This window comes from Hemitrygon akajei, chromosome 3, assembly GCF_048418815.1.
Source record: "Hemitrygon akajei chromosome 3, sHemAka1.3, whole genome shotgun sequence".
Taxonomy (NCBI): Eukaryota; Metazoa; Chordata; class Chondrichthyes; order Myliobatiformes; family Dasyatidae; genus Hemitrygon; species Hemitrygon akajei.
In genome coordinates, this window is record NC_133126.1 from 20,330,137 (window position 1) to 20,356,637 (window position 26,501).

The following is a 26,501-nucleotide window of genomic DNA, read 5'->3' on the forward strand; positions in this document are numbered from 1 at the left end:
AGCACAAAAATTTTGGCTGGTATTCCAGGCCTATTCAGAATGCTGCATTGTTGCAAGTGCCATCCTGAAGATGAAATGAAATGAAGGTGGGCAACACTATAACATAGTGGTTAGAACGACACTATTACAGCTTGTGACATCAAGAGATTGGAATTCAATTCTGACCTCATCTGTAAGGAGTTTGCATGTCCTTCCCATGATCATGTGGGTTTCCTCTGGGTATTGTTCCTCCCACAGTCCAAAGATTAGTAGGCTAATTAGTCATTGTAAATTGTCCTGTGATTAGGCTTGGTTAAATTGGTGGGTTGATGTGGGCGTGGCTGAGGGTCCATTTGTTCTGTAACTAAGTAATTTTAAAGGAAGCTTCCACATATAGCGAAGTGATAAATTGTTTTAGTGAGTTCCATTAGGCTGATGACCTTCAGCCCTTGCTGCTTGGCATGTGTTACAAAGTGCCATGAGATCTTGTTAATATACCCTCAGTAGGCTCACACTTGCAACAATACACTTTGAGCAATATTCATCCTTTAATCAAAATTGCTAAACTCGATTTTCTTGTCACAGTGCTATTTGTGGGTGTTTATGCACTTGGACATCGCATTTTCTGCATTTCAAAGCTGATTTACTTCATGGTTCTAGAACATTTTAGACTGTACTGAAGCTGTAAATGAAATGTATGTTCTGTATTGTTTCTTAACTACCAACATCATTCTTTACACAAGAGCTTCTGCAATGCTAGAAATCAGGAAAATGCAAAATGCAGGAGGAACTCAGCAGTTCAGGCAGCATCTACAGAGGGATAAAAAACCAACATTTTGTGTTGGACCCTTCATCAGGACCAATTTAATACTTCTTTTTGAGTTTTTTAGGACACAGACTGCTCCTTTACAAATAGAATCAAATTACTCTCCTAGTGACCTCACGATGAAAGAACGTTTTTGATTTAAGTTGGAGATAATTAGGTCCAAGTCACAGCCATGGGGAACTTTTTGCAGAGATGTGCTGGAACTGGACTGATCAGCTTTCAACAACCACAAGCTATTTCAGATAGATGCCAGTGTCGTTTCTGTACTAGAACAGCTTAGCTAGAGTTAGTTCCTCAGTGCAAGTCTCCTCTACTATTACTAGGATGTGCCTGGTTCCATGGCATTTGTTGTACCCAGTGTTCTCTGTTGCTTTTTGATACAATGTAGAAGCAATCAGATTGGCTACAGACTGGCTTCCATTATTGCAGACCCAGCGCAGAAGGCAAGACTGACCATTTATTTTGGGCAGCACAGTAGCAGAACTAAGAGGGGCTACCTCAGTGATTGTGATCTGGGTTTAATCCTGACCTTGGGTGCTATGTGGAGTTTGCACAATATTCTTGGGACCATGAGAATTTTCTCTAGATGTGTTGATTGGTAGTCAATTGACTAATGTGTAGCTGAGTGATAGAATCTGAGGGAGTTTATAAGATTAATATAGGATTAGTGCAAATGGGCAGTTGTCAGCACCAACACAGTGGTCTGAAGTGCCTTTCCTGTTTGACTATTTGGAGCTTCCAGATAAATGTTGTGTCTTCTTCAGCACTCACTGAAGAATATTGTTGAAGCTTCCTATTCCTGTTAGCCATTTTAAATTTTCCACCAGCAATCATTATATGTGATAGGGCTGCAGAGGATTGATCTGATCCATCAGTTGGTTATCCATTTCTGTTGGCATGGTATTTTTGTTATTTAGCATGCATGTTGTCCTGATTTGTGGCTTCAGTGTTGAAGACAACTTGCTTAGCACCTAATTGTTAGTTAAAACTAGTTAAGACTTGTCCAACTGCACCTCAGTGAAACTGTATTGATATCCTGGCTTGATGGTAGTGTTAGATGGAGGGAAAGGTTAAGTAACACAATTATTACAGATTTTGTTGGTGTATGTTTCTACTACTGCTGATGGCCCAAAATGCCCCACAGATGCTGCTGAGCTGGTAAATAGTTTCCAAATCTACTCTACATAGTACAATTATGATGCAATGAACGATGCAATGCAATGAAGATTACTACGTAGTCATTACTTCTACTGAAAGCTATTATGGACAGAAACATTTGCCACAGAATCGTCTGGGAACACAAACAAGGTCATCAAGGTTTATACCTTCAGTGAATTCACTCACTACCTGCCACAGACTGACTGTAGCAGATAAATGCTTCAGAGTTCAGCCAACTCAGCCAGCATGGATACTAAGCCACCTTTGGGATGATCACTGAAGTACTTTAGCCAGAGTACATTTGGTTCTCCTGCTATTTCCACACATTCTTCCAAATGGTGAAGCACCAACTCATCAGCCAAGGATAGATAGTAAGTGATCATTGGGTTTCCTTGACCATATTTGACTTAATGCCACGGAACCTCATGGGCTCTGAGGCTAATAGTGGGGATCACCACAGCTACTCCTCCCTGCCTGAATATCACTGCTGTCACTGCTGTCTGGGTAGGATGTACCAAGGGATTGTGATAGTAGAGCCTGGCATTTGCCTTAGGGCATGATTCAATGTTTACAACCAATGCACGATCAGTCTGTAGGACTGCTTGGCAATTTAGACTCCAGTCCCCAAATGTTTGTGAAGTCAAGCTACTTTACTGCATCTGAATTTGATACTAGCACTGATAGCAGGTGTGTCTGGATTTATTCTGCCTCTACCTCTGGTAATGGCACCACCAACTGATTTGTTGGGCCTTTTCAGAGGGCAAGTAAATGCGAAGCTGAGTAACAATGAGGCCAGATCAGACAGGAATAGTAGATTTCCTCTCCTAAAAGAGGTAAGTTTTTAACAACTATCCAGTACATTCATAGCGATCAATAATTATTAACTGATTTTACATACCATTGCTATCAGGGCGATGTTTTATTTGGGCCTTTGGATTGCCAGTCCAATAACTTTACGACTGTATCATCACCATGAAAAGTAACAGTAAACTTTTCTCCCCCCCCCGCCCCAAGAAAAGCTGATTAATTCTAGGCCGTAAGCCAAAGGAATTTTGAGATGAGGATTTTTGCATGCTACTCTATACAGCACAGACCAAAGCACTAAGCCACTATAAATGTGATTTTCTCATAGGTTCATGTCGTAACATACCTCCTATCTGGAGCTGCACGGGCAAGATTACGGTCATGCTGTCGGTCTTTTCGTCTTTCGTGTCGAATTTCATCCCTTTCTCTTGTTTCATTTTCCTCTGGGGGAGAAAGAACACCACATTATACAATTTCTACACCATACAAAGCTTTTTATTATTAATGTATTGTCTGAAATTACTGAAAATCAGACTTTTAAGCTGAATAGCATTAATTCGGATACAGTTACTCTTTCATACTGGAGGTGCCAATTAGCATTTAAAAAAAGTTCCTACAACCGAAACCAAAATAATGAACGTGCCCTGCATTTGTTGTATCGTGTGGTCCTTCCTTAAGGAAACTAACGAGTTTCATTTATAATTAACAAAGGAAATTCTGCTGTTACCTGGAGGCAGAGAAGGTATGAAAGATAACAAGATCCGAGAGGAGTATGCTGATATTCTACGACACGTCAATAACAAGTAAGTGGTGTTGGAGCTCTTGAAAAAACCAAGGTAGCTAAGTTCCAAGGTCTGACAGGATCCATCTCTAATTATTGAGACCTGAGATTACTGGCACCTTTGCAGACATCTATACATCTACTTTAACCAAAGACAAGATTCTAGAGGACTGGAAAATAACTTCCTTTCTATAAGGAAAACAGAGATAAAGAAAATTATGTGCCACTGAGTCTTACATCAATGGTAAGGATATTACTGGAGACAAATCATAGGTACATTTGCACACTTAGACTTACTGGCAGGGAAGTTCACATCTTAAAAGCTTAAGTAAGTTTTTTTTAAAAATGATAAAGATGACTGAGTGGTGGAGTTACTTTGGAGATCTGTGGTCCATAAGAGCACAAGACATAGGGGCAGAATTAGGCCATTTGCTGTGCTATTTCATCATAGCTGATTTATTATCTCTTTCAACCCCATTCTCCTGCTTACTCCCTGAAACCTTAGATGATCTTACTGATCAAGAACCTAACAACTGCCGCTTTAAATATATCCAATGACTTGGCCTTCATAGCTGTCTGTGGCAATAAATTCCATATATTTATCACCCTCTGGCTAAAGAAATTCTTCCTCATCTCTGTTCAAAAGGGAAGTCCTAGTGGTATTCTTTAAGGGTAAGTGCTAGGACCACTGCACAAATGATTTTGACAAAAATGTAGGTGTGTTGATAATTAAAGTTTGCAGATGACATAAAACTTGGTGGAGCTGTAGATAATGAGGAAGGTTGTCAAAGGATACAGCAATATATAGCAATCCACACAAAGTGCCAGAGGAACTCAACAAGTCAGACAGCTTCTATAGAAGGGAATAAAACATTGCATTTTGGGCAGAGACCATTCATCACGACTGGAAAGTAAGGGGACAGAAGCCAAAATAAAGTAGGGGAAGGGAAGGAGTACAAGCTGTCTGGTGATAGGTGGGACCAGATGAGGGGGAAGGTGGAAGAGGTGAAGGAGAAGGAATTTAAAATGAGAGGAGAGTGGACCATGGAATAAAGGGGAGGAGGGGAACCAGGGGGAGGTGATGGGCAGGTGAGAAGGGGGCAACCAGAATGAGGAATTGGAAAAGAAAGTAGGATGGAGGGGACGAATTACCAGAAGTTGGAGAAATCAATATTAATCCCATCAGGTTGGAGGCTACATAGATAGAATATGAGCTATCACCTATCACCTGCTGGTTTATACCATTTTTCCTCCCTCCACCTTATTATTCTGGCTTCTGCCCCTTTCCTTTCCAGTCCTGAAGGGACTTAGGCCCAAAATATTGACTGTTGATTCCCCTCCATAGATGGTACTTGACTTGCTGAGTTCCTCCAGGAGTTTGGATGTGTTGCTCGAGATTTTCAGCATCTGCAAAATCTTGTTTATGATTTACATCGGTAGATAGGTCAGTTAGAACCATGGGCAGAGAAATGACAGGTGGAGCTTAATTTGGACAAGTATGATGTGTTGTGTTTCAGGAGGTCAAATGCAAGAGGAATCTTTACAGTAAAGTCTGGACTCTTAAGGAGTATAGAGGGATCTTAGGGTGTAATTCCATTGCTCCCTGAAAACAACTACTGAAGTTGATAGGGTGTTAAAGGTCGTACATGTGTATTGCAATGTCACTACAGCAGTGTAATGTCAAGTCACCTCCATGCAAACATGATGTCAGCAGCTTCAGTATGGGCCACAGCCAAAAGAGGTCAGATACTTTTGTGAAGGAGGCAAAAAAAAAATTTCAATCGCTTTCTACACATTCTTTTTACAATTTTAGTAATAGCTAAGGAGCAGTTCGTCCCACTCCCCCCCCCCCCCCAAGGATGGAATAGAAACAAATGTATTGCATTCAACTGCCCGAAAACACAAATACTTCTAAATGAGGAGTTCCCAACCTTTTTTATGTCATGGACCCTTATCATTAACCGAGGGGTCTCCAGACCCCAGGTTAGGAGACACTGTAATCTAAACCAAATTGCAGGGTTACTTTTACTTTCAAAAATACAGAAATTAAAAGTTTATTACGTTAAGGTGCTCCTCTTAAGATGTTTAACAATGTGCTCAGTTAGAAATTTAAAAGGAATTCATTCACTCATATATTTGAAGTGCTGAGGTTAAGAGAGACAATGATGAGAATGTGAAGGGACCATGGAAACTTGTGCACTGGCAAGTATGAAGGGAGTGTAGGTACCATTACTTGGTGAGCCAGATGTCAAACCATCAGGATTTCCAAATATTCTGCACATGATGCCCCCACAAACCCTTCCTACCTTTCTCTATGTGAGTCTTGATACCAGCTCTTCTTTCCCTAGCAATCTGAGCCAATTCTCGAAGCTTCTCTTCTTTCTTCTCTTTCTCTTTCTGAGCCATTTTCCTTTCAACCTGTGCTCGCATCTCCACAGCTTCACGAGCCTAAGGACACAGCACATGCTAGTTAAGGAGTAGGACTGCCTCAGCAAAGTTGCAGATGAGCAATAGTGAATAGAGGAATTCACTAACAGGGCTGCATATTGCAATTTTTCAAAAGCTGATAGATACCTTTCTGTCAGCAATGTAAAGAGCCTCTGCAAGTTTAGCAAAGTTCTCATTAATGTGAACTGTTTGAAGTCCTCGTCCATCAGCTGCCAAACGCTTATCCAATGGAATGGTGTAGCCCTGGAACACAGAACAACATGATAAACATAATTGATAAAATGATATGGCAATAATGAGACCAATTTAATTCTCACTCTGAACAAACCAGGGCAGTTGATCCAGATCTTTACATTTTTACTGATATTGTTAATCGGGTCAAGATCAAAACTTAACAATAACTAAAGCTTTGGTTATTAGCTGCTTGTTGAAATCATTGCCAAAATAAAACCAACAATTAGAGAACCAAGTCCAGTACAAATACACACAGTGGCCACTTTATTTGGTACCCCCTGTACCTAACAAAGTGGCCACTGAGAGTATGATTATGGTTCACTGCTGTTGCCCACCCACTTACAGCGTTCGATGTGTTGTGAATTCACACCACTGGTAATGATTGGTTATTTGAATTACTGTCACTTTCCCATCAGTCTGAACCAGCCTGGCCATTCTCTTTTGCCCTCTCTCATTAACAAAGCGTTTTCACACATTGAGGTGCCACTCATTGCTGTTATTTTATTTGTCGCACCACTCTCTGTACACTCTCGAAACTGTTGTGCAGGAAAACCTCAAGAAATCAGCAATTTCTGGGATACTCAAACCACCCTGTCTGGTACAAACAATCACAGTCAAAGTCACTTAAATCACATTTCTTCCCCATCATGATGTTTGGTCTGAACAATAACTGAACCTCTTGATCACGTCTGCCTGCTTTAATGCATTGTTGTTGCCACATGATTGACTGCATTAATGAGGTATACAGGAGTACCTAATAAAGTGGCCACTGAATGTATAAAGTTCATACATACTGCACACGTTAGGAAAACTATGGCGAAAATATTTATTGCAAATCTCATCTTTCTTTATACGAGCCTGAAGATGAGGTTTCAGCAGATTCAGGAACACTGATACAGTGCTGTTGAATATAAACGACAAAAACATTCTCCCCAGGGCCATATACAGTTAAGAAATAAATTCAATTTACACTGAAATTCTAACAGATCACTCCCAGGTCCAATGAATTTCCTCAAGTAAGAAGATATGCCAAGGTTCACATTTCCGCGACCAGAGCTGGAGCTTCACATCCTGCCATTCGAGACAACCTATCCAACTATGCACTAGTCTCATGCCTTCATGCACATGCATGGATGCTGAGATCAGGCTAAACTCAAGACAACGGTCAGGTTCATAAATGATATGGATCAATTCAGAGGCAAGTCAAGGAGGGAAATTGAGAAGAGGCTGTGACCTCCACCAAGTGCCACACTTTAGTACCCTTTCTAATGCATCTTGGTCTCCTGATAAACCATTAACATCCCTCATGATTGTCCCACCATTCAAAATCAAATCAGATTTTGACTCTCAGCATGCTTAGGCTGGAGATTTACCAACAATTCAATTTGTATAATTCTACTGCAAATTGGAGGTCAGTTGCAAGAGATATTCTAAGTGCCATCCATGCGCTGGTCATGAACATGGTGAATAAAAGTTGATCCTTGAGTGATCTACTTCTCTTGTATGTGAAGTGCCTTACTGGTACATTTTAACTATTCTTCTACCCCAACTTGTTTACCCTACTCTCATGCTATGACATGACCATCAATTGGAAAAAAATACACTGTTTTGCTAGTCTCTTTTTAAAAATAAACAACAATGTATCCTTTAAACCAGTAGTCTCCAGTACTGGTAACATTGTTATTTGATTTTAATTAAACTGAATGGTTATAGTACATTTTCTTCTAAATACCATTCTATTTTGTAGATTCCAAAACAAAATCACTCCAAGTCTCTTTACCTTGGCGTTCTTCCAATTAGATATGCATGGAGGAATTTTCCATTCTTGCTGTTCTTTCACAGTCATCTGAAACAAACAAAAATATTTTATGAGAAGAATCTCACATACTCTAAGAGGACACCTCTCAGAAAGGCCAAGCTTAAAACAAATGCACCACTGTAGCAACATTCAGAATTCACGTGGAGACACAATAACACCCTTCTGTATCACTTCCTTAGAATATTGCACAGAAATTGACCTAATATGTAATGAGTTGAAATCTAGACAAACAAATGTGGCAACTAACTTTGGAAAGCTAGATCCAACAAATAGAGATTAGTAAAAGAGTCTATGAATTTGAATGGGGCAGCATGGTAGTGTACTAATTAGCACAACAATTTACAGTGCCAGATGCAAGATGGGGGTTCAATTCCCACTCCCATCTACATTGCGTTTACATTCTCTGTGAATTTCCTTCCATGTTCCAAAGATGTAGAGCTTATGTTAGTGAAATGTGGGCATGTTATGTTGGTGCCTGCGGTGACCCTTACAGGCTATACCAGTATGATCTTTGCTGATCTGATTTGATGCAAAGGACATATTTCACAGAATATTTCAATGAACATGCGACGAGTAAAGCTAATCTTTATCTTCATAAAGGATCTTTATACAAGAAGCATCCAGGTTTAACTCATACTGGGGAGTGGATGCAGCTGAAAAAGCCTTAGTATTTTAAGAATGAGGCAACAAAATTAACCCACACAGTTTTGTGCTGTGTTCAGAGTTTTGCAAAGTGGCCACTTAACTTACTAGAAAGAGGGAGGTCCCACCTATCCTATCCTTTAAGCATAAGATTTTTAAAAAATGATCCACTTTCTCTTTAAAATGATTTATAAATCCAATTTTCTTTAGCATTTCTTCTATCTCCTTCTAGACCTATAATGGGGTCTGCTGCAAATTCTAACCTTCTGACCATTGTGTAATTTAATCAGTCCTCTAATGTTGGCTATGTCTTTAGCTTCTAAAACTAAGAGCTCTGGAAATCTCTCTGCTTCTCTTTCCTTCCATCAAGTCATCAATCAAAGCTTTTCTCTCTAAGCAAGTTAATGGACATCTTCACTACTAATTCCCCATATGGATGGTACAGATTTCTTTGATAAAATCGGAATTGAAGCTTGAAGGCCAATGAGAAGTACAAAAGTTGAAGCCGGTTGGCCAGAGCAAGCCCAATGGGGAAGTCAGAGTTGTCCACAATACCACAAATTTATTGGAGACGGAAGAAGACCACTTATTCTAGGATCAGAGAACTGTGTATGTGGATGGGTGGAAGGAGGGAGGTCTCAGTCTTATTTCGCTGTTGTTGTTTGATATCTTCTGGTACACATGTGGGCTGCCCCCAGCACATCTTTGGGTATGTTGGTTGTTAACAAAAATGACACATTGACTATGATTTGATGTACATGCGATAAATAAGTCTAAATCTGAAAATCAGCTTGTATATTTTGGATGTTTGAGATTCCAAATAATTGGAAGAGACTGGTATTATGTTTTCCATTTCCTAGTGATAGCTCTTCCTCGACCCCTCCCCACCAAAAAAATATACAAACCAGTCCTTTTGATGGTATTACAAAGTACTATCATGTTGACTGTTATTAAGCAATCCACACTACACGCGTACCTGTGGATACAATCATAGAGCAGATGGTCTGGCCAGACCCTTCAGACAATGAAAACAGCAAATCAAGGAACTCGTGGAACTGCAATGGAGTGCACTTTTAATGAGAGGGGAAAGACTGGCAGCAAAAGCACACATGTTCAAAAAAAATCCAAAGAAGTCGCTTGCAGGTAGGAAATCCTTAGTGGTTCAGTTGGCTTCACCACCATGATCGTTCAACTCCCTATAGAACGGAAATACATGTTCTGCATGATCTTCTGCAACTGTTTTGTAGGGGAAGAGGGCTGGTAATGTGCAATTCTCTCAATGATGGATGTCACAGTGAACTTTACTAGACAGCAGGCTGCCTGATAAAATCAAGTATTTTTAATAGCAATGCCACATTTTACTTTGCTGCAGAGTCATTATTCCATACTCCATTTCTCCACTGAAACCCACGAGAAAGGATGAGCTGTCAGTGATCGTTACTGCTGCTCTCAGTCACTTCATTTCCTGCCATTCTTCACCCTGCCACTAAACAATAACAAGTTTTAATCCATCTGCAGTAATTGACTTTAAATGGCACCAAACCCAGGATTCTGGTGTGGGGATTTAATTCATCACTGCAGGAACTATGGAGTCATCTGAAGTTATGAGTCAATCAGCTTATGAAAAATAAATTACAATACAGCTAGACAAAGGACTTGTGTGGCAGCTGATTTAAAAATAAAGCTTTTATCTGGAAGTTTAAAACAAAAGGTTTACTCAAAAAAATCTCAATGAAATATTAGTGAGTACTTCTCTCTTGCATTAGTTGATCATGCTCCTACCTTTCTGCTTGGTGAATGCATGACCGGTGCAGGAGGTGATGGGGGACCTCGAGGAATTTTCTTATTAATCCTAAACACAAGAGACAGAAGCCAATTAAGCAGAATGAAATCTTAAAGAAGAAACAGTAGAATTCATGTTAATGGGCACCACCGTAGCAAAGTAGTTGGCATGATGCTATTACAGCTGGGGTAGGTCCGGAGTTCAGAGTTCAATTCCAGCACCGTTCTGTATGCCCTCCCCGTGGAATGCGTGGGTTTTCACTGGGTGCTCTGATATCCTCTCAGTCCAAAGACCAACCGGGTAGGTTAATTAGTCGTTGGAAATAAGACTGCGATTTGGTTAGAGTTCATCGTCTTTCACGAGGGTTGCTGAGGGTATGGCTCAAAGGGCCCAAAGGACCTACTCTGCGGTGTATCGCTAAATAAATAAAAATAGAAAAAATAAAATTTCTGATTCACTCTCCCATACACAGTACTAGAACGGAACTTACCATAATTAATAGAAACAGATTAGTCAATTTAATATTTAATGGAACATTCTTGAGCCCCAGAAAATTATCAAATGTCTGATGACATAATCAGAATATTGTAGAAATGGAAACTTACAGCACTATATAGGCCCTTCGGCCCACAATGCTGTGTTGGACATGTACTTACTTTAGAAATTAAGTAGGGTTACCCAGAGCCCTCTATTTTTCCAGGAGTCTCTTAAAAGACCCTATCGTATCCGCCTCCACCACCGTCGCCAGCAGCCCATTCCATGCACTCACCACTCTCCCAGTAAAATACCTACCCCTGACATCTCCTCTGTATCTACTTCCAAGCACCTTAAAACTCTGCCCTCTCGTAATAGCCATTTCAGCCCTGGGAAAAAGCCTGACTATCCACACTGTATTGTCTGCAGTTCTTTGATGTTGTACATACACACAGATTTCATGACAATAATGAATGAGTTTAACATTGATTTCCCTATTCCATTAATGCCCCTCCTCCCCTTCTTACCCCATCCCTAATTTTTTATTTTTAATATTTTTTTTTCCTGTTTTTCCCTCTCACAATAACTCCTTGCCTGTTCTCCATCTTCCTCTGGTGATCCCCTCCCCCTTTCTTTCTTCCAGGGCCTTCCGTCCTATGATACTCCCCCTTCTCCAGCCTTGTATCCCCTTTGCCAATCAACTTCCCAGCTCTTAGCTTAATCCCTCCCCTCCTGTCTTCTTCAATATAATAATTATAAATTATTAATTTCAGGTCTCCCCCTCCCCCTTTCAAATCTCTTACCATCTCTTTTTTCCGTTAGTCCTGACGAAGGGTCTCTACCCGAAACATCGACTGTACTTCTTATAGATGCTGCCTGGCCTGCTGCGTTCCACCAGTACTTTGTGTGTGTTGCTTGAATTTCCAGCATCTGCAGATTTTCTTGTGTTTGAATTTAAGTTTTTTTTGAAATTGCATGTTTCTGCTAAACATAGTGAGCACTGGACTGTGTAGTAATACTTGGGTTGTCCCCAGTACATCCTTGGGCAGGTTGGTTGTTAACACAATTGATCTCATTGTATGTTTCAACATACATTTGATAACTAAACTTGAATATAAATCTTATACAAATCATCTTCTGAAGACAAAATCATAGGTCGCTAAAATAATTTACTATTTTATTGCTATCCACTTACTTGAATCGAGGCGGTTCCATGGGGTCCTTCTGCATTTCCACCATCCTGATAACTCTTTGTTTAGCTCCTGAGTTGAAAGCAACACCTTGCTGAGAAGGAGTGTACCTGCATTGAAAAATAAATTTAGTTTACTGACATGGTCATTTATTCGGACATATGCATACACAAACAAGTATTCAGTTCCAAGAAAATGCACGAGATCCTAGCATCACGCAAATCAGGAGTCACAGTCAGTCACAACTTCTCTGTTAGCTCAGGGATCTCCACCAACAGCATAGATAGTAGAATACATATATACATTGACAACACTAATTCTTTGCCCCTTTAATTTGATATAATTTTATTTATTTATCTGGAACTTGAAAGAATGCAGGGATATCTCACTGAAACCTACCAAATGTTTAAAGGACTAGACAGGGTGGATGTGGAGAGGATGTTTCCTGTGGTGGAGTATCCAGAACTAGAGGGCACAGTCTCAAAATTGAGCAATCCTTTAGAATAGAGGTAAGGAGAAACATTTTTTAGCCAGAGCTGCAAATCCGTGGAATGTTCTGCCACTGACTGTGGACGAGGCCAAGTCCATGCATATATTTAAGCTGGAAGTTGATTGTTTCCTGATCGGTCAGGGCATCAAAGGATATGCTGAGAAGGCAGGTGTATGGGGCTGTGTGGGATCCAGGATCAGCCATGATGGAATGGTGGAGCAGACTTGATGGGGAGAATGGCTTAATTCTGCTCCAATATTTTATTGTTTTTATTTACATATACAGCATGGAACAGGCCCTTTTGGCCTAACAAGCCATACTACCCAGCAACTTAACTATTTCACACTAGCCTAATCACAGAACAATTTACAATGATCAATTAACCTACCAACTGGCCTGGGTGAAGGAATCCCATGTGGTTCACAGGAAGAACGTACAAACTCCTTACAGAGAGTGCTGGAGTTGAACGTTGAACTCCAGAACACCAGGAGCTATAGTAGCTTTGCGCTAACTGCTACGCTATTGTGACACCCTTAATGTTTATTGAAACTTAGCCTTGGTTACAAATCCTTCAAGCTAGAAAACAAAGATCCAACTCAGCCCTTTGGATGCTATAACAAAGCCTGTTCCCTCAAGACCCTTCCATCCATTCACCTGGCAAGCTGAAACTGAATCACGTTTTTCTCTATCTTGGTCATTTTTGACTCAAGACTAAGTTTCTGATCATCAAGGTAAACATGTTTTAGTTGCATTATCTTACTTCATTTATGCATCAACCTTCCTGCCAAATGAAACACTTACCCATATACGTGTTCGTTTATGTACTGAATAAGAAAAGTAAGAAATAAGAATTGGTTATTTTATCCCCCGCACCTGCTATTGGGTGGTGGGATTGTGGCGACCCACTTACTAGCACACTCGAACCGGCTCACAATTAGCCAGCGTGCAGGCACAAAGGCCAGGTCCGCAACAAAGGAAAAAAGCCTGCGGGGGTTTGTGAGTACGTGTCTCTTGGACCATTCGCGCCCGGGGAGGGCGGGATGAGGGAGGCTTTAAAGCAAGGCTGTGAAGTTCGAATAAAATATTCTTTGATTGCAGTTTACTGACTCCGTGTGGTTATTTTAGCGCTGCGTGTAGCACACCGCTACAATTGGTGACCCTGACGGTCCAAACGATTTTTGGACCAGAGATGACCCACGCCGCATTTGTTCATGCGGTTTCGTTGAAACTGCCAAGCTTCTGGACGCTACGACCTCACCTATGGTTCCAGCAAGCAGAAGCCCAATTCCACGTTTGGCAGATAACCTCAGAGGACACCCGTTACTACTACGTGGTGAGCTCCCTCGACCAGGACACAGCAGCCCAGGTTGCGGAGTTCGTACAGTCTCCCCCGGTGGACGGCAAGTACACAGAATTCAAAGCCCTCGAGTTTCCGGCACCGCGGCGCAGAGGCCGACCTCCCAAACAGGGTCCGGCCCAGACTGTGGACATTGGGGGGGGTGTATCGCTGGTTCTGGGGGGGGGGGTTATGTGGCGACCCACTTACTAGCACACTCGAACCGGCTCACAATTAGCCAGCGTGCAGGCACAAAGGCCTGGTCCGCAACAAAGGGAAAAAGCCTGCGGGGGTTTGTGAGTACGTGTCTCTTGGACCATCCGCGCCCGGGGAGGGCGGGATGAGGGAGGCTTTAAAGCAAGGCTGTGAAGTTCGAATAAAATATTCTTTGATTGCAGTTTACTGACTCCGTGTGGTTATTTTAGCGCTGCGTGTAGCACACTGCTACAGGATGGCAATATAGTATGTCTCTACTCGAAGAGGTGCAAGGCACTTTTTCCCTCCACTAGCCCGTAGGTCACCCTTGGGCAAGGTGTAGCACCTGCTTAGCCCCCTGATTAGGGTCACGTGAAGCCATGGGAGCATGTGGTGGATGGTTGCATGAGCAGCTGATACATATCACAAGTCCTGGTTATGCAACCACTGACGCAAGATAATCTCTGAAGAGTATCTATAATGGCTGAGGTCACCCATCTTATAAAGACACTGCCTAAAAACAGGCAATGGTAAACCACTTCTGTAGAAAACATCGCCAAGGACAATCATGATCATAGACCATGATTGCCTATGACATACAACACGGCACATAATGATGATGATGACCTGGTCTTCGAATCAACAAGATCAAGGCTGATCTGTTGCTTCAGTGCCATTTTTTCGTATCAAGTCCATAAACCTTGATTCCCTTAATATCTATCAATAGCTCAGCTCAGTTGTAAAAAGAACATGAAAAATTCACTATGGGTGATGAATTTTATCTCTAAGCTCTATGACCAACTTCCTAATGATATTGTGGTTTGGGATTCTGGTTGCCTTGGCCAGGGGACCCCATCTATACTGTGAAATTTTAGGTATATTTTGTGTTTATCCAAAGAAATAGTTTCTCATTCTAATAAACCCAAGAGTAACGTTGCCTAATCTACCTTAATCATTCCTTACTACATCACTCCAGGATTAAGTATAGTGTACCTTCACTGAAAGAATATCTTTCCGTATGTATGGATAACAGACTTGGACATAATATTCCAAATTCAGTCTTATCAAGGCATAGCAAACTAGAGCACAACACTTATACCCTTGAACTCAGAACCCATATATCTGAAAATCCCAATTTGCACCCTATGGAAAAAAACTTAATTGAAAAAAAAGCTCTGCCTGGTATTCAGGTTCACACAATATTCTAACCACCTATCATCTTTGAGATCACTGACTGATACAGGGATCTTGGTCTTATCAATTGCTCAATTTTAAAATCTTATTGTTGTTTTCAAATTCATTCCTTTCTCTGCCTCCTCTAACTCTCTGTAACTTACTCCAACAGCACCAGCATTCCTTATCTGTTGGTGCAGGAAGCATGCTGCCACTTGCAGGAACGCTCTTGAGTAAGAGTGTATGCCTTAATCAGTCTAACAGCTTTGCAGGAGGAACCTTTCCGCTGCTTTTCCATAGTCCCCTTTTCTGAAAATTCAAGTTTCCACAGTCACAAAAGGCAGGATTTCCCAGTGGTTACCCATTTTAACTCTACTTCCCATTCTCCTTCTGGCTTCTTCTATGGTCACGATGAGGCCACCTTCAGGTTGGAGGAGCAACACCTCATATTCCATCTGAGAAGCCTCCAACTTGATGCCATGAACATCTATTTTTCTTCCTTCCGGTAACTACTCCCACTCTCCCTTCACTCTTTTTCCATTCCCCATTCTGGACGCCCTCTTTTCCTCACCTGCTCATCACCTCCTTCATTCCATTTCCCTGATGGTCCACTATCCTCTCCTATCAGATTCCTCCTTCAGTCCTTTACCTCTTTCACTTATCACCACCCAGCTTCTCACTTAATTCTCCCTCTTCCCTACTCACCTACCTTCCCCCTCACTTATCACCTGCCAGCTGGCACCCCTTCCCCTCTCCCAACCTTCTTGCTATGGCTTCTTTCTTCCTTTCCAGTCCTGAAAGGATCTCAGCCCAAAACACTGACTGTTTATTCCCTCCACAGATGTTGCCTGACCTAATGAGATCCTCCAGCAATTTTTGTGTGTTGCTCTTGACAGACAAGCTAGGATTACAATATGAAGGAATAGTGTAATCAAAACGATGTATCCAAAGCACTACATGCTGAACCTCATTAAGATACTACATGCATTAGAAAAACAAATTAGACATCAAAATATCACCACTGCTTGTGTGACTCTTCTAACCTGATGTACTGTGCAGGGGCTAGTTTCTCAGCTGCTCGAACAGGCATGGCTGCTGCAACCTTCTGTGAGACTTGTTTCTCCAGAGCTGAACGTGTCTTTTCAGTCAACTGTAATGAAACAATTAGTCAATTCATTAAATTAAAATATATTACCTCTGGACTGCCTATGGTCAACATACCAAACAATTTCTACTTCTGATCGTAACTTTCAAGGATTCACAGACCATCTTACCGAAAGCAAAGTCAAATGTCAAAATGTATTAGTATTTAAACAAAGGTGTTGCAGTAATACTGAGGCACATTTTAACATCACTCTGCATTGAAAAGCCTTTCCCACCATTTTACCCAGCACACAGTTCTTTGTCATTCTTAAACACCACCAAACATCCACATGTGAAAACTTGCTGTGAATACCAATCAGCTATTTAACTTCAAGAGACATCACAAACCCTGCAATCTAACATTATTTCACAGTGGGAATCAAAGGATGGCAAACTGGAATGCATGTAATACATAATGATTTATACCTCTACATCATTATTATTGGTTACTATTGTAACCAATTATAACAATGTGATGACATGCTAAACAAGCCAAACCATTGGAGATTGAATTTGGAACTTTGACTGAAATTAAACCCACATAAATACTTATGTATTTACCAATATTTCCATTAAATAAATAGAACATTCAATCTACAAGGCTAACTTGCACATCTACCTGCTGTTGTCTCTCTGAATCCATCAACCCAGACTCAACCTCTCACAAAGTACATGTGTGGAACATAAGACAACACAGTCAACTTTATCATAGTACATGATCTTCCCTTCTATGTGACTAAAGTATGCATGATTTATAATGCTGAAACATCCCAAAGAACTTTACATATTTTACCATGTGTATACTTTATAAGTCCACGTATCATAAAACCCTCCAAAATATTGTATAGAATTCATCACACAAACAGAACCAGAGTTAATGCACATGAATAAAAGAACCTCCTTTTATTTAGCAATTTTAAATCCTTTGGCATGAAGTTCTCCAGAGGGAGTAAGACACCATGAAATCTACTTTGTCATCCCCACATTTCTGTTATGTCTAAAAGCATGAAACTTCCAAATTGCCTGAATGTCTGTAAAATGTCTTCAAAATGTTTTTTTAAATTTCTGCGTAGTACAAATTGTTATTCAGAAACACAGCAGAACATCTGTACACTAATTTCTTTATGAAAAACAAAGGAAACAATCAATTAATCTGTCTGATGGACTTGTCCAGGGAAGAAAATATCCATTCCCCCAACAAAACATGCAAGATACATTTAAAGGGTTTGGCCTGTAGTCCAACTCTTTGAAGACTTATTTCTCCCATAAATCATCTTGTATGCGAAAACAGCTTGTTCATTAACTGACTTTTGGGACCACTGCAGTCAATTCAGCTGCATCTTCTAGTACAGAAAATACAGAGTACAGAAAATGTTATGCAAATTCTAGTATTTTTCAACAGCTTTTGTATAAAGTCAGAGAAATGGTTAGTCCCGCACTGCCAGAGAAAGTGGTGAAAGCAATATTTAAGAGTCATTTGAAACGGCACACAAGCAGGCAAGGAATTGAGGGATATAGACCATGTGCAGGCAGATGTGCAGTTTAAATTGGCATCATGGTCTGGAGGATCTGTCCATATGTTGCACTGTCCTTATGTTCTACAAGGCGATAAGACATAGTAGCAGATTTAGGCCATTGAGTCTGCTCCGCCATTCAATTATGGCTGATTTAATATCCCTCTCAACTTCATTCTCCTGTCTTCTCTTCATTACCTTTGACACCCCTACTAATTAAGAAGCTATAAATTCCTGCTTAAATATACCCAATGATTTAGCCCCACAGCTGCATGTGACAATAAATTCCACAGATTCACCACTCTCTGGCTAAAAAAATTCCTCATCTCTGTTATAAAGGGACATACTTCTATTTTGAGACTGTGCCCTCTGGTCCTATACTCACCCACTATAGGAAACATCCTCCCACATCCATTCTATCTAGGTCTTTCATTATTCAATAGGTTTCAATGAGATCCCTGCTCATTCTTCTAAACTCCTGCCAGTACAGGCCCAGAGCCATCAAACACTTCACATGCATTAACCCTTTCATCACCAAGATCATTCTCATGAGCCTCCTCTGGACTCTCTCCAATGTCAGCACAAAGCTTACTCTTCTTTTCAAATCTCCAGTGTCTCCTTGAATCCAAAAGATTCAATAGTATCATCAAATCAGAAACACTCCCTATGTCATAGCTACACATTTGTACAATTTTAAGTAATTTACCTCCTTTATACTGTCCTCATCAGGCCTCTGCAGATCTGGATCATCTTCATTTATAATTTCTTTAGGAATAAGATCTGTAAACTTGCTGTATATAACCTGCAGAAAGAGAAACAAACGTTGATGAACATTTTAAGTATGTAAAGCCAAATTTTCTGAATTACACATTACACTATCACCATCTTGACAACTATTGTATAATTTAATAAAAAGGTTTCTACTCAAAATACAAATTAGAATTCTGGACCAGTAATTCACAAAAACTGGCACAAGGAAGGTATTCCTCACTCAGCCCATGTGATGATGGAAGTAGATAACAAAGTAACATAGCGCATCTGCAGATAAGAATCAGATGGGAATTATTGTACCTTCTCCTTCGACTGTCCTTGTCTGGCAATGGCATCAAATTTGATCTTCCCCTCTGCGTCCACCTGTACCGACAGGGCATTGGATGATTTCTTCTTGCGGCCCATGTCCAATGGGAACTGTGCCATATGGATCTCTGGAAATGCGCCTCCATCGCCAAAATCCTGGAGGTAGAAATAGAAAGACTGAATCAGTACTCTGAAGAGTTACAGTTTTATGGAGCTGCAACATTATCTTGCAGCTCTTGAACTCAATTCACTGACTATTGAAGGACTTCTTAACTACGTGTGATAACTTTGAGGGAACAATGGACTTGGACCCCAAAGTCTTTTTGTTGCTCCACACTGCTAAGAATCCTGCCATCCTTGATGGACACACCTACCAAATTCTGTCTCAATTAAACCTGATTAAGGAGGTGTCAATCAATATTAGGGAAGTTGAAGTTACCCATGACAACACTGTTATCTTTGCACTTCTCCAAAATCTGTCTCCCAATCTGCTTCTCAGTGTCTCTGTTGCTACTGGGGGAGGGGGAACACTCCCAATTAAGACTGATTGGTTTCTTCCAATTTCTGACTTCCACCCACGCTAAATATGCATTCACTCCACAACATTCACCCTTTCTGCAGCTGTGATATTTGCATAGCCTTGAAACACATTCAACATCTTAAACAAGACAGCCATCCATTATACATTTTAAGTTGCTATTTTAAAATTGAATGTTTTTATTTAGATAGCTCCTCTAATGCAGCCTCTATACATCACTTTACTGATCTTTTTCTACTGACTCCTGCAGGTTGGCTGTGAAGATTTGGAAAATGAAAATATACTTCTGAGAACAAAACTTTGAAAGGGTCCACTCAGAGAACATGTTGCCTTTTGTACATACATTTTTGAATACAACACTTAAGAAATATTGAAAAAAAATTTCAAACTAGTGACAGCAGGCTTCTTGATACTATTTTGTGCTGAAAGGAAGGAAGAATTTGGCAGAAAAAAAATAGAGTAGGAAAAATATGAGGTTGAAGGAAGAATAGAAAAGTAAATTATTATTTAAATAGAGTAAGACTACAAAATATTGCATTCAATGGAATATGGACTCATGTTGCATAAAGCAAAAACTGGTATGGAGGTACAGTGAGTATTTAGGAAAGTTAATGGAAAGTTGACCTTTATTACAAAAGGTACAGAATGCAATTGCAAGGAAGCTTTGGTCTCGATATTTAAGGAAGGATTTTCAGGCAATATAGGGAAGGTTCAATAGGCTGATTTATGGAATGTAAGATTTGACCTATAAAAGGAGAAAGGTCAAACAGGATCAAACTTTGCTCCTGAAATTCAGAAGAATGGGAGTTGATCTTACTGAAACACTATTCACAGGGTGAATATTTAATATTTACCCCTACTGGGGCTGTCTACAGCTTTGGAATTCACTAGCCTAGACTTCCAAAGGCAAAAAGACAAAAAAATCAAACAGATATTTGAACTACAAGGGGGAACGAATTGCAAGGTAGACTAATACTGGACCAACCATAATTTTGTTGAAAGTTGGAGACAGCTGGAAGAATCAAATTATCTACTTCTGCTCACATTCTATGAGAGTGAAGAATGACAAGATACTCAAGCCGAACTTCAGTGAAACAGAGAAGTCCAAGTGAAACTGCAAATCACTAATCCTGGTATCCTTGCTATGGAATAATGCAAAATAACAAACATTTGGCTGAGCTGTCAGATGCACAGAAACTACAATTATGAAGAAGAGCAGCAAGTTTTTGCTTAGAGTTAGTGTTCACCAATCATTGACTTATAATTGCTCCCATAAGACTGGAAAAGTGTTTTTATCAACAACATTAATTCTCAGTGGCAAAGCCAAACCAACTGCAATGTTGTTAAGCGCCCTAATTAGTCCATGCCCAAATGTTTTGACAGGCAAAGCGCTGTGAATGGGCAGAAACTTACTTGAATAGCAGAACTGAAGGCAGGATGAATGCAAATGGTTGTGTTGATTCCACATATTAAGTAACCCCTAGTTTTAAGTTTTTCCCGTTTACCACGCTGGCTGCTGAATACACCTTTCGATAAAAGGTAGAAACAGAGTAGCAGGTAGTAGAAGCCACAACTAAAATAAAAGCAGCTCACAAGTCTCTCAACATCTTCACTGACAATCAAGTTAATTTCCAATACTTTATGTATCAGTAACACTAATGCAGAAACAAACCTCAAAATATGAATGGGAAATGTGTCCATTAAAAATTTACAATAAAGCTAGTGTTCTTGCTTACACAGCACCTGATGAGTTGTGGCAGAGAGAATCTGAGCACCTGAAATTCACTGACAGACCGTCAGTCTCTATGCAATGGATAATAATGCTGGAAGTACAGATGTCAATAAAGATAGAAATTCTTACGTGTATTAACATTACTAACTGCTGCAGCTAAATGTTTAGTTCAAGCACGATATGTCAATGTTGTGTTCAGCAAAATAGGTATTCATGACAAGATTGCAGATGTACCTCCAAGGAACGAGGAACCCATCCTTTGCGATGCCCATATGGCGGAGGTTCTCTGCGGGATGCTACCAAGGCTGTTTGTCTGGCTCGTTGAGCACGGGCCTTTTCGTCAGCTTCCAGCTGGTCCTGGGACAGCTGTGTTGGCGCAGGAAGAAAACTTGAAAATGAAAATAAAAATGTTTTTAATATTTCTAATAGATATGGCAAGGCAAACAACAGTGGAAAAGTTCCAGCCCTGTGAACACCTGGACTGTGGAGCAAGTTGTTCAGAACCATAATTTATCACATTGTCATCAGATTTTTTTTAAATTTTGGAAATCCCTCGAAAGATTGATATTTTCATTTGAAATTTGGGAGTATTAAGGCTGGCCACACCATTGTGAGCACTTACACTACTCTGTAACTTACACCTGTGAGACATATTTTACCATACTACATATAACTAAGAAACATCTGATTGGGGATGTCCCACTTCAAATAGGCTAGAGCACAACATAGGAGATTAGAGCATTTGGGGAAAATATATTAACATGGATTAAAGAATGCAAGTAAGAGTCAGAATAAAAGGTCCTTTTCAGACCAGAACAATGTAACCAGTGGATCAGTCCTTGGAACTCAATTATTTCCCATTGATATTATTGACTTGGGGGGGGGGTGGGGGAAAGAGTATTAAGCATCTAATTTTGCTGATGGCATGAAGATAGGCAGCAGGTATTGACTCATTATTGTCACGTATACCAAGATAGTGAAAAGCTTGTCTTGCTTACTGTTCATACAGATCAGAATTATGCGGGGTAAATGCAAGCACTTTTACCACTAGATTGGGTGGGACTACAACTAGAGGCCATGGGTAAAGGGTGAAAGTTGAAAAGTGCAAGGGGAACGTGAGGGGAACTTCTTCACTCAGAGGGCAATGAGAGTGTGGAATGAGCTGACAGCACAAGTGGTGCATGTGAGCTCAATTTTCAACATTCAAGATGAGTTTGGATAGGTATGTGGATGGTAGAGGTATGGAGGGCTATGGTCGCAGTGCAGCTCGATGGCTGTAGACAGTTTCTTGCCATTGTCTGTACGGAGTTTTGTATGTTCTCCCAGTAACTACATGGGTTTCCTCTTAGTGCTAGTTTCCTCCCACAGCCCAAAAATGTACCAGTTGGTAGGTTAATTGGTCATTGTAAATTGCACGTGATTAGGCTAGGGTTAAATCAGGGGCTGCTGGGTGACACCGGCTTGAAGGGCTGGGATGGCCTATTGCAAACTGTATCTCAACAGACAGACATAAATAAGTAAAGCGTAAAAGCTACCAAAAAAGTGCAGTAAACAATAAAGTGCAAGGTCATGATAAGATAGATTATGAAGCCAAGAGTCCATCTTATTATGCTCAAGATGTCTGATAACTATGGGATAGAAACTGCTCAAGGTGTCTGATAACAATGGGATAGAAGCTGTCCTTGAGCCTGCTAGTACAGGTGTCCCCCGCTTTTTAAGCGTTCGCTTTACAACAGCTCGCTGTTACGAAAGACCTACATTAGTTACCTGTTTTCGCTAACAGAAGGTGTTTTCACTGTTACGAAAAAAGGCAGCACGCGTCGATCGTGGTGAACGAAGTAAGGATATAGGGAGTTTGGCTAAGGGTTTGTGAAAGTTGATGAAGATGATGTTGAAGAGGTTTTGGCATCCCATGACCAAGAACTGACAGATGAAGAGCTGATGAAGAGGAAAGCATAACAATTGAAGCCAAACGCAATAGCGAATGGCACGAAAGTAAAGTCGTTCAGAAACTGAACGTGAAGCAATTGCATGAGATTTCGCTGCGACTGACAACACTGCATTGATTGCAGAAACGTATGACTTTAGTTTTGCAAGGGTACGTAGGGTTAGGGCATATTTGCAGGATGGTTTGAGTGCTTACAAAGAACTATATGATAGAAAAATGCGCAAGTCTAAACAGTCAAGCATACTGTTGTTAGTCAAGCCTTCCACATCAGATGACGAAACTCGACCTTTGACATTGAGGCAGGCAGACATAAAAGGTGACCTGCCTGCCCTGATGGAAACAGACGGTGATAAGATGACACTCTAGTCTCCTCTACCTCCCACTGCCCCAACCTCCGACGACTCAGACTAACACACCATCATCAGTGTGCTCGCTGTCTTCCTGATTCCGGTAAGTGAAACTACACTGGACGTACATTATTTCTACTTTATATAGGCTGTGTATTTTTATGTGGTATTTGGTATGATTTGGCAGCTTCATAACTTAAAGGCTACTAGAAAGAGTGCTTCTGCTGAGAGTGTTTGCACCGTGTGTTTCTGCCAAGAGCGCTTGCGCCGAGACTTTCTGCCGAGAGCGCTTGCGTGAGATTTTCGCTGCGGTGGACAGAGTTGCATTAATTGCAGAGAAGTATTCCTACTTTATATAGGCTGTGTATTTATCAGATCATTCCTGCTTTTACTGTATGTTACTGTTATTTTAGGTTTCATGTGTTATTTGGCATGATTTGGTAGGTTATTTTTTTGGGTCTGCGAATGCTCACAAATTTTTCTCATGTAAATAAATGGCAATTGCTTCTTCACTTTACGACATTCTGGCTTACGAACCATTTCATAGGAATGCTCTACCTTCGAATAGCGGGGGAACCTGCACATACTTTCAGCCTTTTGTATTTTCTGCCTATGGGAGAGCAGAGAAGAGAGAATGACTGAGGTGGATGGGGTCTTTGATTTACTGAGATGAGAACTATGTATACAGAGAGTCCAGAGAAGGAAGGCTAGTTCCTGTGAAGCACTGAGCTGTGTCCATAACCGCAGTTCTTTGCAGTCACGTGCAGAGCAGTTGCCATACCAACCTGTTATGCATTCAGACAGAATGCTTTCTATGGTGCATCAATAAAAATTGATAAGCGTTGACAGAGACATGCTGACCTGCTATAGCTGACTTGTGAGGACAAAAAAAAATAACACTTAAGATTTTGTAAAAAGAACATCGAGTATCATGTCTAACCTATTATCCTCAAAGTTAGTGATGTAACTTTGCATTGACATAACAGAAAATGTGGAAATCATAACCATCTAGTTCCTTTGAGTCTTAAGTTCTTTTCTAAGGCTTGAAGAAAGGTCTTGGTCCAAAACGTTGACTGTTTATTCATTTCTATAGAATTTTACCTGACCTGCTGAGTTCCTCCAGCATTTCGTGTATGCTGCATCCCAGTTTTTTCTGTTGAGGACATTTGTCCTCTGATGACCGTGGGCTACAGAGTTTTGGTTGATGCACAAGGCTCAAATAGAGAACAGAGCTGGGTGACTGAAATACAACGGGTACATCCTTTAGTGAGGAAACTTGGGAAGGGGGGGGTGGGAGGGTGAAGAAAAGTGCCAAGATGTGGAATTGATGCCCATGGCAACAGTAGCACAATGGCTAACTAGTAAACCAGAGGCCTGAGTTACAGATATTATAATAAGTCTGAATTGCATGATGGCAACTGGGAATGTAATTATGTAATTAAATAAAAATGGAATGAAGTGTTAGTAATAGTCTCTGATTCCATCCTATAAGGAAGATAAATTGTGATCTTTTTGCACGTTGGCCTTTAAGTAACTCAACCCACACTCTTAAAAAAGCCCATCATTTCACTCAGGTGCAGGTGAGCTTGAATAAGAAATGCTATGCCAACACCCTATGAAAGAAGTTTTAAACAAACACAGCAACCACAGAAGTCAAAGATAGAGAGACTTAACAAAATACAACAATAGTTTAATAGATTGATACCTGCAAAAAACATCAAGGAAATGAAAACTGCTGGAAACATACAGATTAGAGAAACATTAAGTGTCCAATTGATGACCATTGCTCAGAACAATCTGAAACATTTCACTCCTCTGATACTGCCAGACCTGCTGAGTATTTCAAATTGAAAGATAGTAAGTTAACATCCAGAGTGCATTCAAGGCAGTTTTCTGAATTAATGCACATCACAATCTAAAAGCAAAACAGAAGTGTTGTGAGAACTCACACAGTCAATAGCATCTGTTGAAAAGGAGACCATGTGACAGTTTGGGTCTTACTTTGAAAACTGACATCCCTCCACTTTGAGTTCTGAGGGCCTCTGACAACCTTGTCATCTTAATGTGAGCTATAATCATAAAATTTGAACCAAAGTCATTCAGAAACCAAATCAAGAAGCACCACTCATATCAGAACAGAAGAAATGTGAAATATTTCCTAATGTAGATGCCAAGGAACAACTGAAGTTTAAGACCAAATCTGTTCCTTTCTGAGTGAAGCTATCGAATATTGAAAGACATAGAGTGGATGTGCAAGGGGGTACAAGTTGGTAGGTTAATTAGCCATTGTACAATGCCTCCGCATGCAGATGATGGGAATGAACTGATGGGAGTGTGGGGATTGTAAAGTGGAATTGGTCTAGGGTTGGAAGAAATAGGTTCTTGATGGACAGGCTCCATGATACTTTTGTCTTAGATTAATATAAACATATTAAAATATAGATTAGATTGAATAAATTAAAAGGTATATGCCAAGTCTTTAAGATTGTTGTAATAGCATTGGCAGAGGAGCTATAACTACACTAACATCTCAAAGATCAACATCATTATTGCTTTATCCTAAGTGACTCCACAGAAAATCTTTCCATCTAGTTAGTCCTTAATTCATAAAACTCCAACAAGTACTTACAGAAACATAACATGATACAAAGACCAGCTAAAATGCAGTAACACAACCACTGCATCCTTGTTTTAGTCGTGTTTCACTCAAAGAATATTCATTTGAGATGCACTTTACACAACATTCCTTCATGCTACACAACAATTTATTTCTACATATTAATTCATTTCTACATTGCAACAAAGCTAAGCATATCCAAGGATGTAATGTTCAGGCTTTCTAAGGCACTGGTGAGACCTCACTTGTACTG

At 40.4% G+C, this 26,501-nt stretch overlaps 1 protein-coding gene across 1 annotated transcript in view; it reads right to left on the reverse strand.

Moving 5' to 3' along the window:
- snw1 (SNW domain containing 1) overlaps positions 1 to 26,501 on the reverse strand; it is a 31,011-nt gene that overhangs the window by 3,132 nt on the left and 1,378 nt on the right. Inside the window, exons 2-11 of the mRNA XM_073039300.1 lie at positions 21,571 to 21,724; positions 19,061 to 19,222; positions 18,696 to 18,791; positions 16,376 to 16,482; positions 12,144 to 12,248; positions 10,474 to 10,543; positions 8,011 to 8,076; positions 6,123 to 6,239; positions 5,855 to 5,996; positions 3,114 to 3,210 (exon numbers count right to left, since the gene is read on the reverse strand). Of these exons, the coding sequence (XP_072895401.1) occupies positions 3,114 to 3,210; positions 5,855 to 5,996; positions 6,123 to 6,239; positions 8,011 to 8,076; positions 10,474 to 10,543; positions 12,144 to 12,248; positions 16,376 to 16,482; positions 18,696 to 18,791; positions 19,061 to 19,222; positions 21,571 to 21,724 (1,116 nt within the window). The remainder of the gene's footprint in view (positions 1 to 3,113; positions 3,211 to 5,854; positions 5,997 to 6,122; positions 6,240 to 8,010; positions 8,077 to 10,473; positions 10,544 to 12,143; positions 12,249 to 16,375; positions 16,483 to 18,695; positions 18,792 to 19,060; positions 19,223 to 21,570; positions 21,725 to 26,501) is intronic.